The sequence below is a fragment of the Vombatus ursinus genome, unplaced genomic scaffold, assembly GCF_900497805.2.
Source record: "Vombatus ursinus unplaced genomic scaffold, bare-nosed wombat genome assembly UNPS02000582.1, whole genome shotgun sequence".
Classification (NCBI taxonomy): domain Eukaryota; kingdom Metazoa; phylum Chordata; class Mammalia; order Diprotodontia; family Vombatidae; genus Vombatus; species Vombatus ursinus.
In genome coordinates this window covers 5,690,423-5,707,631 of record NW_020940360.1, presented here as the reverse complement: position 1 = coordinate 5,707,631, position 17,209 = coordinate 5,690,423, and the positions used below count along the sequence as shown (strand labels likewise).

Genomic DNA, 17,209 nt, shown 5'->3' with positions numbered 1-17,209 from the left:
CAGTTTTAAGAAAAATAATCAGTGAACTATTTTTCTCATTTATTTCATTTTATTTAAACGTTTTATTACATTTCCTTTTTGGTTTCTCGCTTTCCCCCTCATTCCAACAAACATAAAATAAGCATCTATAGTACTAAGTGCTGGTTATATGTAGGAAGATGGACATGACATAGATGGTGCTCGAAAGGAGTTTTCATTCTAAAAGAATTATGACAACTCACATTTCTAAAGTACTTTAAGCCTTGTAACAAGGCCTGGCAAGTGCCAAGCAGCAAAGAGTATATGTTTTATTGTCATTTGGTTCACATCCTGGGCCTAATATCCATGGTCTCTGTGAACCTGAGCAGTCATTTAAATTCCTCTGGGCCTGTTTCTTTATCTATAAAATGAGGAGATTAGGCTAGATAATCTCTAAGATCTTGTTTAGCTCTTTTTGATTCTCTGAACCCTGAGAAGTAGGTAATTAACATAATTTCCCCCCAATGAGTAATCTGAGGTCCATAGTCTGCTTTTCTCTTAATAAAGCTTGGGACAGTCCTCAGTTCCTAAAATAATGATGAAATCCATTAAAGAAAAGTAGTAAAGGATGACAGGAACTGAAAGAGCTACTGTGTGCCAGGCACTCTGCTAAACAGTCTAAAATTATTATTTCGTTTGATCCTAACAACAACTTTACGAGGTACATGCTATTATTATTCCTATTTTACAGAATGAGGAAATTGAGGTAAAGAGGGCTTAAGTGCCTTGCCCAGGGTCACACAGTTAAATAAGTATCTGAGCCTACATTTGAACTCAAATCCTCTTGACTTCTGGAATGGGGCTCTACTGTGCCACATAGCTGCCCAGTTTTACAAAACAAAATAGTTAAAAAGAAAAGAAAAAAAATATTCCTGTAACAAATATGTATAGTTAAGCAAAATAAATTCCTTCAATGGCTGAATACAAACACACATGTGTCTTGCTCTGTGCTTTAAATCCATCACCTCTCTGTCATAGCATGTTTCAGCATCAGTCCTCTGGAATCATGACAGGTAACTGCAGCAGTAATAATTCTTCTAGCTTTCAAAGTTGTTTTTTACAGCATAGCTAATATTGTATAAACTATTTTCCTGCTTCTGATCATTTTATTCTCCATAAAATTGTTCATTTTTACAATACTGATATTATAACACAAACCCTTCTTCTGGTTTTGTTTACTTGACTTTGCATTAGTACATGTCTTTCCGTATCTTTTCAATATCATCTGTCATTTTTTTATTACAGCATAATGGTAATCCCTTGCATTTATATAATACTATATATATTATATATATATATAATATATAATGCATTATATATTATATATATAATATATATGCATTATATATTATATATTATGTAATTTATATAATAATATTCAGAGACATTCTTCAAATGATGGGTAACCTTTGAATTTCCAGGCTTTTGTTTTTTTTGCCCAACAAAAGAGAGCTGCTATAAATATTTTTGCACATAAATGATCTTTTTCTTTCTTTAATCTCTTTTGGGTGCCAGCCTGGAAGTAGTATAACTGGGTCAAAGGGCATATACTATTTAGTAATCTTTTGTGTATAATTCCAAATTGTTTTCCAGAATGGTTATACTAATTCATAGGTTCACCAACAGTGCACCAATGTGACTGCTTTCCAAGATCCCCTCCAACATTTACCAATTTCCCTTCTGTGTCATCTTTGCCACTCTGATGGGTATGAGGTGGAACCTCAAAATTGCTTTAACTTGGGGCAGCGAGGTGGCGTAGTGGATAGAGTACTGGCCCTGGATTCAGGAGGACCAGAGTTCAAATCCGACCTCAGACACATAACACTTACTTGCTGTGTGACCCTGGGCAAATCACTTAACCCCACTGCCTAGTTGGGGGAAAAACAAAAAAAAAATTGCTTTAACTTGCATTTCTCTAATTAGTCATGATTTGGAGCATTTTTTCACATGGCTACAGATACCCTGGGTTTCATCCCTTAAGAACTGCCCATTACCAGAGAAATTTGCTGTAAATATTTTTTCCTGGGCTGTTTTTCTTAATAATAGCTTGATTAGATTTGTTCTCAGAAAAACCTTTACATTTTATGTAATCAAAATTATCTATATTCTCTTCTGTATCCTTTGTATTCTTTGGTCCATCTGAAAAGGTAACTTTTACCTTGTTTCTCTAATTTGTTTTTTTATATATAGGTCACATCCATTTGGAACTAATCTTGATATAAGGTGTGAGGTGTTGGTCTAAATTGAATTTCTCCCATAATGGTCTCTTAGTTTCCCAGAAATTTTTGTCAAGTTCGTACACCTATAAGTGGGGGTCTTTGTGTTTATCTAATACTAGGGTAGTAGATAGATTTGCTTAAGTATGAAATCTCTTTTTGAACCAATATGAAATTATTTTAAAAATCACTGCTTTTTAAGTGTGGTCTGAGATCTGGCACTGCTATGTCCTCTTCATTCCCATTTATTTTCACTATTTCTCTTGAGGTTCTTGACCCTTCCCCCTCCATACGAATTGGATTATTATATTTTCTAGTTCCATGATGTATTCCTTTGCTACTTTGATGGGTATGGAATTGAATAAGTAAACAGATTTCGGTTGTATTGTCATTGTTTTTTTGAGGGCCACTAGGTGGCACAGCAGATAGAGCACTGGACCTGAAGTCAGGAAGACTTACTTTCTGAATTCAAATCTGACCTCAGACACTCATTAGCTGGACAAGTCACTTAACCCTGTTTGCCTCAGTTTCCTCATCTGTAAAATGGGAATAATAATGGCACCTACCTCTCAGGGTTGTTTTGAGCATCATATGAGATAATTATAGCACAGTGCTTGATACAGTTAGCACTGTTAGCTATTATTATTGTTATTATAGCCCTTATGTCTATCTTAGAAGGTAGACTTCCTACTATTTTATGCATTCTCTAGTAATTTTAAACAGAATCTCTCTATCTTCCTGCTGTGTTCATTGTTATTCCATAGAAATGATGATTTGTGTGGATTTACTTTATATATTACAAGTTCGCTGAAATTAATTGTCTCAATTAGTTTTTAAATTTTTAGTTTTCAAATAATTTGATTTTCAATTAATTTAAATCAACTCCATAGGGTTAAGTACATCATCATATCATCTGCAAAAAGTGATAATTTAGTTTCTTCTTCACATAGTTATTCTCAATTTCCTTTTCTTGTTTTATTGCTATATCCAGCATTTTAGCTAGTATGTGAAATATAAGTGATGACAATAGGTAGTCTTGTTTTACCCTTGAATTTATTGGAGAGGATTTCCGTTTATCTTCATTATAAATAATGGTAACTCTTGGTTTTATATATATATATATATAAAATTTTAAATATGGCCTATTTATTCCTCTCATTACTAGTATTTTTCATAGAAATGGGTGTTGTATTTTGTCATAAGCTTTTCCTGCACCAATTGATATAATTACATGATTTTTATTGGTTTTGTTATTAATATGGTTAAAGATTGGCATTTTCCTAATATTAAACTAACTGTTCATTTCTTAGAAAATCTGGTCATAGTGTGTAATTTGTGATATGTTGTTGTTTTCAGCGTCTTTGGTAGTATTTTATTGAATTTTTTTTACATCTATATTCTTTAGAGATATTGGTCCATAGTTTTTCAGTTTTGATTCTCTAAGATTTATGTATCAAGCCATCTGTATCATAGACAAAATCTGGTAGGATCCTGGCTCTTGCTATTTTTTGCCAACGTTGTATGTAACATTGGAATTGTTCTGTGAATGTTTGATGAAATTCACTTGTGAATTCATCTGGCCCTAGAATTTTTTTTTTTAAAGATGCTCATTTATGACAAATTTCTTTCGAAATTGAGTTGTTTAAATTCTCTATTTCTTGATCTGTTAATTTGAATGTTCTGTATTTTTGGTAAATATTTAATTCATCCAAACAGTAATCTCCTTCGTTCTGACTTTTCTTTCATTTATGATTCTGCTAATTTGCTTTTCCTCTTCTTTTTAATCAAATTAACTAATAGTATATCTATTTAATTGTTTTTCCCAGTACTCCTGAGAATTATTTATTAATTCATTGTTTTTGTAGTTTTCAATTCTATTAATTTCTTTAATTTTCAGGCATTCTATTTTGGCATTTAATTATATATGATTTACTCTAATATCCTCTTTAATATAGTCTACTTCTAGCATGTCAGAAAACATTAAAACCAAATCTAATATGAAAAATATCTCCACGACTATTTTTTAATCATCCTTTCTTCTTGATCCTCCCTTAGCTCCCCTTAGAGATCGTTGATTTATAAAGTATATCCACTCCAAAAAGCTTCCACAAGATTTATTTCAAACAGTAACAGGTTGAATAATCTTGGTCAATTCAGTTTAACTCTATTTAACTTGAATTTAATTCATGTTAAAACTATGTTATCAAATTTGCCTATTTAAATTTAAAGCCAGTTGGCAGAATGACTTAATATAAATTAAATACAACAAATAATATAAGTTAATTAAAAAGGGCATAGAAAGATATGAAGGTAACTTCTGAGGCACTAGAAGAAATTTTAGCTCTGGAGATGATCAAGAATAATCAATTAAAAAAAAAGCTCCCTTTCTCCTAACATGGGCAACCTCTTCTCTTTTAGCCACAACTATTCTTGTCAAGTGCTCCCTGATGTTGCTAAGAGAATACGAGTATCTACTTGACTCAAAAATATTTAAGAGCTTTGTATAAGTTCATAGCTTGATTCTTTAGATGAAAACCTTAAGAAAAAGATTAAGAGGAGACACAGAAATTAGATTTCTTAGACGCACTGCCTTCATTTCTTCAGGTCTGCAGCTGAATTTCCGTTGGTCTGGCAAGACTTAATGTAGACTGACAACTTGTTAATTTGATAAGTTTCATTTATTTACCCTCATGTAAGGTTTGGTGTCGGTAAGACAGGAGATTGAGTTTCAAGTGCAAGGAGCAGCAAAGCCAGTTCGGCTGAGCTACAGCATATGTAAAGAAAGTTAGGGCATTGTCTATCCTTTGCCCCATCACGTAGTACCCCCTGTCCACACTTATTCGGATTGCAAGTTCCTTGAGCATAAAGACTATGTTGTTTTTGATCCTGTAACTCTTATGTGCCCACCACAGTGCCTCACATATCATAGATGCTCAACAAAGTTGTTTAAGTGAATTTTTCTTTCTGACTCCAAGACCAGTATCCTTTTAATTATACTATCAGTTATTACTGGAAAATACTGTTTAGCACAGAAGTCTTAACTGCCTACAGCAGTGGTCTCCAAGCTCTTTTGACTGCATTATCTCTATCAGTGACAAATTTTTAAGCATCACTTCCATTATGTATAAAGTTATGCATCAACAAATTTTATATATATATGTACTACTGTATTGATCATATACATTATAAAACATATAAAAATAAAAATTAGTCATTTGATAAGCATTTATTAAGTGTCTACTCTATGCCAAGCACTGGGCTAAATGTTACAGGTACAAAAAGAGGCAAAAGTCAGTCTTTGCCCACAAGGAGTTCACAATCTAATGGGAAATGAGAAAAAGATGAAATAATACTTGATCCTAGAGTCAATGGGGAGCCATTGTATTAACAATATATTGAAGAAAGGAGAAACTTGAGGCAGGGAGAACAATTAGGAGCTTTTACAGCAAAGGTAATGGGTGAGAGTGGGAGAGTATTGAAGATCAGCCCCATGACTGGTTATCATGGAGAGGGTGGGACGCAACCCACCTTCCCTCTCTTAAATTGACCGCATACTCCTTGGGGTGAGCCAGACCCCCTCTGGAGATCACTGTTCTACAGTATTTACAAAAGAGAAGTGAAAACACAAAACATCTCTTTTCATACCTTGTCCTTGACAATGGCTGGTGGCTGTTTCAAAACTTCCTTTACTGTTTGGATAACAGTTTCAGTCCTCATGACGCTAATTGAGCGAACCAGTTCAACCAGCAAAAGCTGTTCTTCACTGGCTGCAGGAATGACCTGAGAAGCATAACACGACACGTCATCACTAAAAGGAATGACAAAATTATTACTAGACTGAGAAGTGTCTGAGAGCAGAGATCCTCCCCCACACAGTATTTCAGAGCTCTGCACACAGTACAAGGATTGCCTAATGCGAACTGTTGAATCAGTCCCACCTTACCGATGCAAGTCAGGACTATCTAGTCCCTTGTTTGCTTCTTCACCCCCTCTACCTCCTTGCAAAAATCCTAATTTCTGGATCACCTCTCACTTGTACAACTATGACAACTCTTAACTGGCTTCCCTACTTCCAATTTCTCCCAGTCAGAAAACTCTTCCACTTCTAATTTTTCTCATACTATACTTATGTGCGTACAGGTTGCAACCTCCTAGCAATATGTAAGCAAACTGAGGGTAAGAACAGTTTTGTTTTGTTTGTATTTTTGTATTTCCAGTGTCTAGGAGGGTACCTGATATACAGCAGATGTTGAAGAAATGTTTGTTGACACAAACTGAATACTGTCTAATCTAAGTTCTATTACATTCTCATCAGATTTAGAAAGCTGCCATCATGAACAGAAAAATGTATTATCAATTGGTTCTTCATTTTTTTTAAAAATAAGAGTCAGCCTATGTTACATGTGAAATCAGTAGAAAACAATAAACCACATGCTTGGATATATGATCTTAAATAATTCAGCACTCCTACTTAATATATGTGCTACAGTCAAAAGAACTGGGCTAGCTATGATAGGCTCTTGAGATACACTTCAATAAAAAGAGGAAAAAAAATAAAGAAACTGGTTCTGGAAAAAGAGAATGGAAGACTTTGTAATGCTTCTTCTCTATATATCGTGCAATTCAGCACACTGCTTAAACTCAAAACCAAAATAGTTTCCATAATAATGCAGAGGCCAGTTATATCTGACATATTAAAATTATGTTCAAGCAATCAGCTTAATAAAATAAATCTATGTCCCAACATTCCTATTATTATTGTTTTCTTTAACACTTAATTACTCCAGAATTTTTAAAAAAAGGAAAGACTCTTGGACGTTAGTATGCAGCTGTACCCTACCTAAACTTGGTATCTGTTTTAGTTGAAAAATGATGTTAGACAAAGCAATTGTACAGGAAGCAGTTACTATGAATGGTACAATTCACATCTCAGGTGATCAGTGAATGAAATGAGAGTAGAACTCTGTAACATGTGAGAAGCAATAACATTAATGCAGAATAATGTTGATCAGGATGACACTACATTCAGGGTTTACCTGCATTCCTAACAAATATATTTACACATTAGATATCATACTTGATTTTGTCTCTTAAATCAAAATGTTTCTCTCAATTTGCTCCTTTTCTGTTTCATTCACTTTTATACCTCTATCACTTTCCAATAATCCAACCTCCTCTGAAACCCAATTTAAGCAAAACAGTCACAGTAATCACATCTATCAGGTGTGCAACACTTTCCACCTGTGGTCTTCCACCTCTCAAATGAGAAAAGCTTCCTTTTCAGGTCCTAAGTAAACTCCAGATTTTAATTCTGAAACTATTTTTATAGATAATAAGGTGAAAAATTGTTTCAAAAATATGTAACAAATGACTTGAGTTACTCATATAGCACCTAGTAGAAAGCTAAGTACACAGCAGAAGCTCAATATGTGTATCTGCTATAGGAATAAACTAATTCAAGTCAAAAAGGAGTTAAATGTATACCTTTGTCCTAGAAGTAGTTTTGTTTTGTCTTCTTTCATTCCATACAAATGCAATGGCAGCCATAAAATGCACCCCATGATTCATTGAGATTGGGCCCAATAGTTCAAGAATCTGCTGCCTCAAATTCTGAAAAAGTCCAAGCAAATGACAAGTAAAAATTTATATAAAATGAGATAATATAACTCAAATAATTTTATGTGTACTGAAGATCATAAAATAACTGATAATAAAAAACAGTAGTATAAGTTAAGCAAGAACCAAAATAATATTACACACAATGAGACACCTGGAGGCTGAGAGAAAAATATCATCTATCAAAGTCTTTTAAAAAGGATTTGAGTGTTTCACATTTTTAAAGAAAGTACTTTTCAATTAGTGGATACTCTGCTCAATGAAATTTCTGAAAATTGTAGTTTACCCAATGTTCCTCAAAATTGGCTCAGAGGTTATTACATTACTCTTCAGGAAGGAATGTCCAAGATTCGCCCCTCTCCCCTACTCCTGGGGCATCATGTATCTTTCTATTTCTTCTACATTTATTATATAAGAGATCTAGCTTAGGAATTGGAATGGAGAAGAGAAAAATTAAGAAATGACAACTTAAGCATTTCCTAACCTTTGTGGAACCAAGATTAATAGTGGTAACAGATGCAGCTGCAGCAATAGTTGATTTTTCTGAAGAGTCAGCCTGATGCAGGATGCTCCAAAGCAGTGTCACAGACGACATGATCATGTGAAGGATGGAGAGGATCCCACTTCGTGCCTCAAATAGGTGCTTTTGGTCAACGTTTACCAAGAGCTATGAGAAAGAAAGAAAGAAACATGAATGCCTGGCTAAACTTGATACATGAAGTGTTGATGCTATCTGTCAAACACATCTTACCTGATGATACTGTGTGGATGGATCCAACAAACAGTAGTGAATGATGGTTGTAATGCCTTCTAGAAGAGTAAGAATCATATCTGGTGGAATAATTGATGCCATCCAAAGAGGCCTAAAATATAATATGTTCATTTGATTAAAGAGATCTATTAAGGCAATATATTAGTAAGATATACACACATATTTATTATCTACTCAATTACATATAGTAATTTTCCAACAATTAGTGAGTGACAGAGAAGACATTAAATGGTTTGGTCAGGCTTCCTATACATTTTTTATAGAGCTGGCTGGAATAAGCTAGCTCCATTTTTGGCTAATTACACAGAAATCAGAGTAGTCTGAGCATCAAATAAATGCCCAGGAGACTGAGAACACAAGTCAAATGCATAATCAGACCCTTGATAAGCCTACAAAAGGTAAGAAAAGGAAAAACATATATCTCCTGACTTTACCATATTTACAAAATGGAACATCATTCATACAAATGACTGGGTACTGAGAGAAAAGTCCTAATAGAAATGCTGTATTTGTCTGAACATAGATTATACCTAAGATATGTCTGAACATATCTTAGGGGGAGAGTGAGAGACACACGAACCTCCTAAATCTTTGGAAGAAAAAAATATACGTTCACACTGAAAATAATTACAAGAAGTTGCTGTATTAAAAATTATCAAAGGATTTTTAAAAATATTTCTTCCAACTTAAAGCAATATTCATTTTTATCACCACTGATCTCATTTGAGTTTACTGTTATTCTCCTCTTCCTGACCTTTTTACATCATCGTCATTACAATCTATTGCATTAAAAGATAGTATATTTTTTAAGTCATTGACGGCAAATTCGGTAGAGATACTTTTCCTTTCAAAAACCACTCAAATATAACAAGGTTCTCTTTAATTGCCAAGGTGATTTCTTCCATTCCAACTTTTCTACTTCTAATAAGTGATTTGTACAAGCCAGACTAGGTGGGCTAGAAATACAGACTATATTCATACAAATATAATATTATTTATGGCATCAAACTCTGAGTCCTCAAAACTGACTACTTCAGCTTCTCTACAAAAATGATGACATATTCACTATCTTCTGATGCACTCCAATTTGGTGGGCAAAATAATCTGTGGCTGGCTTTTTAGAAATTCAAACATTCCTTTTAACATAAAGAGTCATTAAAATAATAAAAATAAAAACCAACACCACTTGCCTACTGTCAGATAGTCCTGTTTCATATTTGTACTGCAGAATTAGGTTATCCAAATTCCTGCAAAGCTGGAGCGTCACAGAAACAACCACTCTCTGTAGAATTTTTCCCATATAAGGCAGAGTAGACGTGATTAAGCTGATCCACTGAGGATGCATCTTACATGCACAGTGTTGATGTAAAGCTCTTATCACTGCACATAGGAACATGCCTTGACATGTGATTGGCTGGGCATGCAGATACTGAAGAGAAGTCATTGGTTGGTGTGGGTTGATGTGTTCTAAGTCAGTTACCACGAAATCAAAACCTGTTTCATTCTCCTCAGAAACAGTCATTACATGATGCTCTAAAACAATCAGCCTCTGAAGCACCTTTAAGAGTTGAGACTGCAGAGTGCTGCCATTGTCCAATTCATCCTCTGAGAAGTTAATAAGGGTATCCTCAGAGAAACCTTCCTCAATGGCTACAGTGTTTTTACCTGACATCTTTTCACTATGCCATTTTTGTGCACTGAAGATAGATGATAACAAACAGTGAAGAATCACCTTCTGAACCTTGCACTTGGACAACATATCAGAAATAAAGCTAGGGAAGCCCTTTGCTGAGCTTTCTATAACCTTGGCTAGCTCAGTAAAGAGAAGTGTTAAAATTTCGATGCTCATCATCTGCATATTGCGATTGCCTATTAAGTCTTGTGGTGTGACCTTCACATGAGTTGGATAATGGCTACGCATATAATACAAGCAAAGAGAAATAAGAATTTCTATGTACATGGAGCTCCGAAAGTTATGGTTAGAGTCCACAGGAATGTGACTATAAAAGTCTTTACCCATAACAGAAATTCGATGTCTGGCCAAAAGATTCTGAAGCAAAGAGAGCTGGGGAGTATATACATTATTGACACTAGTGGTGGAGATGGCATTTACAAAAGCAATAGGATTAGTTTTCAAGATAGCTTTGATAGCAGAAAAAGCATACAGCGTTCTTGAGGAATCATATAATTGCAGATACAGTAATACATGCTGATATAATGGGTGAATGTTGAAGTTGGGAGATTTTCGTGTTCCTGGAGACCCCATATCACTCTCAATTTCAGAAATTTCACCTTCTCCACAGCTATACCAGTTTTCTAAGTCCAGACCATCACTAAAGAATACACTGGTTTGCTTAAGCTTTTCATTTTGAGCTTTTTTCTTGTCATCATCCTTCTTTCTGGCAAGTTTAACTTTGGGTTTTGCTCCAGGCTGCTTTCCTGACTCCTTGACAATTGTTTCCTTTTCGGAGACTTTGTCTGGAAGTTTTTCTTTGAAGCTGAATTGAATACTACTATGACTTCGTTGTCTAGACTTTGCTTCTGCTGAACTGCTATAAGGTTCATGCAGCATCTGGTGCGTTACAGAAATACAAGGTGAGGAGCTATTTCTAGAGATTCCATTAGAAGAGCCTTCCAGCCCAGCCTCAGCAGACAGAGATAAAAACTGACAACTTTCATTGCTAAGTAAATTGCTCTGGCTATGTTGGATGACTTGATCTTCATTATTAATTACCTCCTCACAGGCATCTAATGAATTGAATTTAGGTGTCATATCATCTGTCTGTAGTTGATGTTTAACTGATTCAGACTCCTCTTCAAGGCCACTTACAACTTTACATATGAGGTCAAAAACTACCTGCTGAACGATATCATCTGCTGAATCTTCTTTTGGGCTCTGAGAATTATCTGGAGCATTCATATTTTCAGTTTCCACATCATAGCTCAAGTTGTCCCCACCAGAAGACTGGGAACAACCTGAATCTGAACTTTGAAGTATTTCTATCTGTTGATCTGGAAGGTCAAAATCAGATATGACCATTGGAATTGTCTCACTACTAGTACTTAAAAGAGAAAGTCTGTCACTTAATGGATTGACTGTAAGACTAAAGTTCTCCATTTCATCCATCACAAGCTGTTTCTCACTGCTTCCTTTAGTTGTAATGAGCTGTACTTGGTTTGTAGGCATATGGGAAAATGCTTTAAAAGAAGAAAAAAACGCAAGACATATTAGAATGTTTTGCAAAATACTATTTTTCCTTGAGATTACTGACTGTCATCTGTGAGACTTCACAAGGAAATGACTTAATTATTAAACTGTTTAGGTTCTTTCAAAGTAATTATATTTATTGTATTTGCATCATGTATACTTACATAAGTAAAAAATACACACATACACACACACACACACACACACACACACACACACAAGTATGTATATATAACATAACGGGCATGGAATGAAAATTTAAGTGGATAAAAGATCAGATTTTGGTCACAAAGATTTTCTATCCTTTCCAAATTTGAGATGTCTGTATTAGGTCCCACAGAATGTACATATAATACGTGTATGACATTATGTATCATTTACAAAAGATCATTCAAGTCATAATACATAGTTATCACATAATAAGAATGATCATTTGTGCTTTTGGCCAAAATCCTGAAGTCAATTTTCTAATTTGTGTCTGTGAAGTAATATATGTTTGATATCAGAGACATTTTCACAGCTATCATCAGGGAAATGTTTTACATTTAACTTCTGCCTGTCTGGTTTATAAATCAGAAAAGCCCTCATTCTTCAGAGAAGCAGTCTACCTTGATGAATGAGGCCTCCTTCTGATGACAATTCCTTATCAACAAGAACAAATGAAATATAAACAAGATAGCTTTATAATTTACAAGCAAATCTGGGAAATGGTGCCACTGTCACATGAAGTAATTCTAATAAAGGTAAGTTTCTGATGAAGTGCTATCAACTTATGTAAATACATCTTTTATTTTATTAACTGATGATTAACATTAAGGATGAAATTATTAATTTTTTATTGTGCTTACCATCACTGCAGGAAAAATTTTGCATAAATTGCTTGTCATTTTCCTCCTCTGTACAACAGGGCACTTTATTCCAATAACGCTCTGCCTGTACCCGTTGCACGGAAACTCTCTGAGTTTTGGGATGAAGCAGGAGCAGCAGCAATGGCTCTAGAACCCTTGCAATGTCATGCCTTTGGAGCACCTGATTCAACCAGGCTTGTCCTACAGAACTAGTGGAACCGTCCAGGCTATTAAGGCTATCTAACATGATGAACAGTGATCTAGTAGGAAATAACGATCAAAATAGAAAAGCAAAGAATCATTATTTTTCATTCTTCTTCTGAGTGAATAATTATAAAGTGATTGTATTCTGAGATAATCTGAAATGTAAAATGATGAGGCAGGGGGCTTGTAGTACTGCATTTAGAGTTGGAAGGAGTCTGTGAGACCACAGATGATGAAACCGAGACCCAGGAGGGGAAGAGACTTGGTCAAGGCTGCACAGGCAGTACATTCTAGGGCTGGGATTTAAAGCCAAGGTCTTTTGACTCTAAATTCACTGTATTTCCCCCCACACTCTGCTACCGCCTCTCTTTAATTAAACGCTCTTCTTCTGCCCACATTTTCTTCTTAAGTCTGCATTGTATTAAAACACACAGAGAAAACTGCTCCCTAGCCACAAATAGTGACACTTTTAAAATAACTTCTAAATAGTCCAATAAATTTCAGGGATAGTAACACTATCCTGTTTACCTGGGACAAAACTGAGCAGACTACAAACTGGGCCTCAGGCAATAACTAGAAATTGAACTACTGTTCCTGTTCAGACACCCATTCTCTAAATCTGAACACCTGTGAAGGGGGATGCTGCAGATTTATGTCTGTTTCCTGGCTTCTGGGTCAGCTAAAAAGAGTACATGATTAATCACTGCTATCAAATAAGTAGCTGGAGTTCTTAAGAAACCACTCTAAAAGGCTGCTCAGCAGGACTGAAAGTTTCCCAGTTTCTGTCAAAGTAGTTTCAGATTTAAAGCCCCATTCTAACAAAAAATCACAGACACATGCTGAAGAGGTGTATTATATCTCTGTGCTTCAAAAGGGTTATTCCAGGATTATAAGGGGAAAATCAGAGCAGAAGCAACATGGCTTGACTGAAAAGACACAGGACTTTAGAGGTCCTGAGTTTGAATCCAGATGATCTCCAAGATCCCTTCCAACTCTAAACACATAGGTAGAAATGACATATTTAAAATGTTGTGAAAAAATACTAATTTTATTTAAAAGTTAAATTAATGAATTTTATAAAAGTAGAAAATTGCCACTTATCTCCAAACACATTTATCAAAGGAAGATAAGCGTTAAGATAGAAAACACATGACTATACAATGGATGTGATAACCAACCTGTCAAAGGAACGGGCAAAAGATGATGATTTATTTATGTGAAGGTCCCTGGTTAGATGCCAAAGTACCGCAAACTTTGCATGTGCTTCCATTCTTACTTTCTGCAGAAAAACAAAGAAGTTTAGCTAATTTATTTTTTCTTTGAAGGCAGGCAACCATTTTAGAAAAAGTGGTGTTATCTCTATACTTCATCTATCTTATATGAAAATATAAAAAATTTGGATGATCAACGCCAGCCAGAAGAGTAAATCATATTTAATTTATATCCTAGAACATTACAGTTCCCAAACTACAGGAGCCTGAAGGAGTTAATCCACTTCATGTGTCATGACTACAGCAGGTAACTTTGTATGAAAGGATCTAATTCTATGATGTAAAATGAGTATTTTCTTACCAGTTTTAAATTACAATGTAGTTTTGAGTAATAATTACAATATGCTTCCTGAAATGACTTATTTATTATAAGTAGTAAAAATAGTCGCTAATATTTATATAGAGCTTACTATGTGCCAGGGACTGTGATAAGTGCTTTGTAATTATCTCATTTGATCCTCACAAAATCCCTAGGAGACAGGTACTATTACTATCCCATTTTATTTTGTTTTGTTTTGTTTTTTTTGGTGAGGCAATTGGGGTTAAATGACTTGCCCAGGGTCACACAGTTAGTAAGTGTCAAGTGTTTGGTCTGAGACTGGATTTGAAGTCAGGTCCTCCTGACTCCAGGGCCGGTGCTCTATCCACTGTGCCTACTATTCCCATTTTAAAGAAAAGGAAACTGAAGCAAACGGGGGTTAAGTGACTCTTCCAGGATCATACAGCTAATAAGCAGCTGAGGCCAAATTTGAATGCAGATCTTCCTGATTCTAGGCCTGGAGCTCATGTACTCAATTACATTTCACTTCTTTTGAAAAAAATTTTTTTAAATATAATACTCATATGGTAATAAATCACTTAAAGTTATTCAGATCTACGGAAAGTATTCAGGTAAGAATAGATAATATGTAAGGTTGAAATAAATTCTTTTCCAAAGAAAAAAAAATGAGTATTAAGTATAAACACATTTAAAATACATCAAATATAAAGTACCCCATTCCTGCCTCCCTCCCTCCCCCATACCCATGTATGCTAACTTCTTATATTCTAATCTTTGGAGGGCAGATATCTTCTTTGTCCGAATTACTCATGACAGAAGTTAATACAATGTGACATTAAAATGTATTTTCATGAGAATTCAAGAATTTTCATGAAGATGACAACCAAATAATATTAAAATGAAAGGAAAGTAGAAATACTTCTTAAGAGAGGATTTTGCAATAATTTTTAGTCCTTTGTAACCTTTTGGAAGCTAACAATTTACTTAATGGTAGAGCCTTAAACAAGTAAAAAATATTATCAGATAAAATATTTTACTCGCTTTTAAATTTACTTTCGACAGGCTGAAAAAATTCTTAAACATATAAGGAAACACTGGATATTAGCCTTTCTCTGGAAAAAAAAAAAGGAAACTTCCATTTCAGGTACACACTTTAAATGCAGGCACACCAGAACTACAAATTTTACTACATTATCTTCTCAAGAGAGCAATGAAAGCAGTGTCCAAAGAGTAAGCAGTGTGTTGCTGTTTGTGCTACTTTTTAAAAAATTTTTTAAAACTCTGACTGATTGCTCTATCAGTGATGTGTCCATCACAAGGGAAAAAAAAAACTTGTCAACTAAGATATTTGGCTTATTCCACTTTCTTAGGAAACACATGCTATAGGCTTTTCAGCCATTTAGAAAAGATTTAGGGTATCCTCCTCCACTTTCAGGTTTCCCAAATCACTCTATTGAGTGGCTCATGTATGAAGTGTTTTTTAGACAGTTAGCTGACTTGCTACTGGCTGACTTCTGCCTATAATTGACCATGACATAAGATATGTGAAAAACATACAACTATTCAAAATGTAAAAATAAATTTTAATTCTATAGATTTGGGATAAAGAAACTTATTTGCCTCTGGGTGATATATTTATATACATTCTTTAAAAGAAAACAAGAATATTTCCGTCTCCATCAACCACAACAATTGAGTTTCCACCTTCCATTCAGAGAAGAAAATTAGCACTTAACTGTGAAATACATTATGGATACTAGATACATATATCAGAATTGCTGCAAACAATTCCTCGATTTTTATGAAACAATCAACAACATTCACAGAACGTAAGTGTTCATATCTCCAATCATCGGGCTTTTACAGAACTAAAGGGAAGGCAGTATTGCATTTTCATCTTTGCATCTTCAGTGGCTAGCATAGTATGTACCCTGCTTAATATAATGTTTGTGAAATTTCCCTTATGTCTTCACACATTATACTAGTGTGAGTAGAATGCATCTTAATGGTTCCTCCAGAATATGAGCTCCTTGAGGGCAAAGGTTATATCATAGTTCCTTTTAAAGATTTATTGTTTTTTGCTCCTAGCTCAGTGCTTTTACACATAATAAAGGTTTAAAAAAATGGAAAATGCGCTGGCCTTGGACCACTTCCACTTTTAAAAGATCTAAGGACTATCAACTAAAACAATTTTAATTTACAACCAGCCAGAAATTGTGACTTGAACCTAAGAACAAAAAGTGTCATTTCTGACATTTTCAATGTTTTAAATCTTTTAATGAAGAATAAAATGCATTTATTTTAAATGGAAGTAACTAGTCTTTTCTCCCAAATGAAGCATTTTGATACTCCCTCCACACTCTTGAAAAAACTAAGTTCATTTTCTCCAAAAGTTACTTTAATGTGTTTTCCAGAATATTAAGGTACAAGATGAAAGGAGTTGAATTTACCTTATCTCTGTGGGTTAACTGCTGACTTATAACATCTTCACAGATGCTAGAAGAAGGAACCAAGTTGTGTAACTGATAAAAAAGTTCAACGCTCTTCTGGTGATGCTGGGGTGTCCCATCGCCCAATTGGTCCCATAATGTTAAAGCTACATGCTTTAAAAATAAATGCAAAATAAACATGATTATAAACCATAAATGATAATAAACTACCTTATACACATATCATTTCCATGAAGAAATTATTAACTTGACCTACCGAGAACCGACAAAGCCATTCTATAAGACCAGCAGCAAAAACAAACTGGGCTCAAACTTCAGGAACATAA

At 34.6% G+C, this 17,209-nt stretch overlaps 1 protein-coding gene across 2 annotated transcripts in view; it reads right to left on the bottom strand.

Annotated features, from left to right (window-relative positions):
• The window catches only part of DOP1A (DOP1 leucine zipper like protein A), a 116,516-nt gene that overhangs the window by 14,583 nt on the left and 84,724 nt on the right, over nucleotides 1-17,209 (bottom strand). For both annotated transcript variants that reach the window (XM_027854785.1, XM_027854791.1), the window contains exons 16-23: nucleotides 16,884-17,036; nucleotides 14,061-14,161; nucleotides 12,679-12,938; nucleotides 9,813-11,820; nucleotides 8,602-8,713; nucleotides 8,335-8,517; nucleotides 7,719-7,844; nucleotides 5,880-6,014 (exon numbers count right to left, since the gene is read on the bottom strand). In XM_027854785.1, the coding sequence (XP_027710586.1) occupies nucleotides 5,880-6,014; nucleotides 7,719-7,844; nucleotides 8,335-8,517; nucleotides 8,602-8,713; nucleotides 9,813-11,820; nucleotides 12,679-12,938; nucleotides 14,061-14,161; nucleotides 16,884-17,036 (3,078 nt within the window). The remainder of the gene's footprint in view (nucleotides 1-5,879; nucleotides 6,015-7,718; nucleotides 7,845-8,334; nucleotides 8,518-8,601; nucleotides 8,714-9,812; nucleotides 11,821-12,678; nucleotides 12,939-14,060; nucleotides 14,162-16,883; nucleotides 17,037-17,209) is intronic.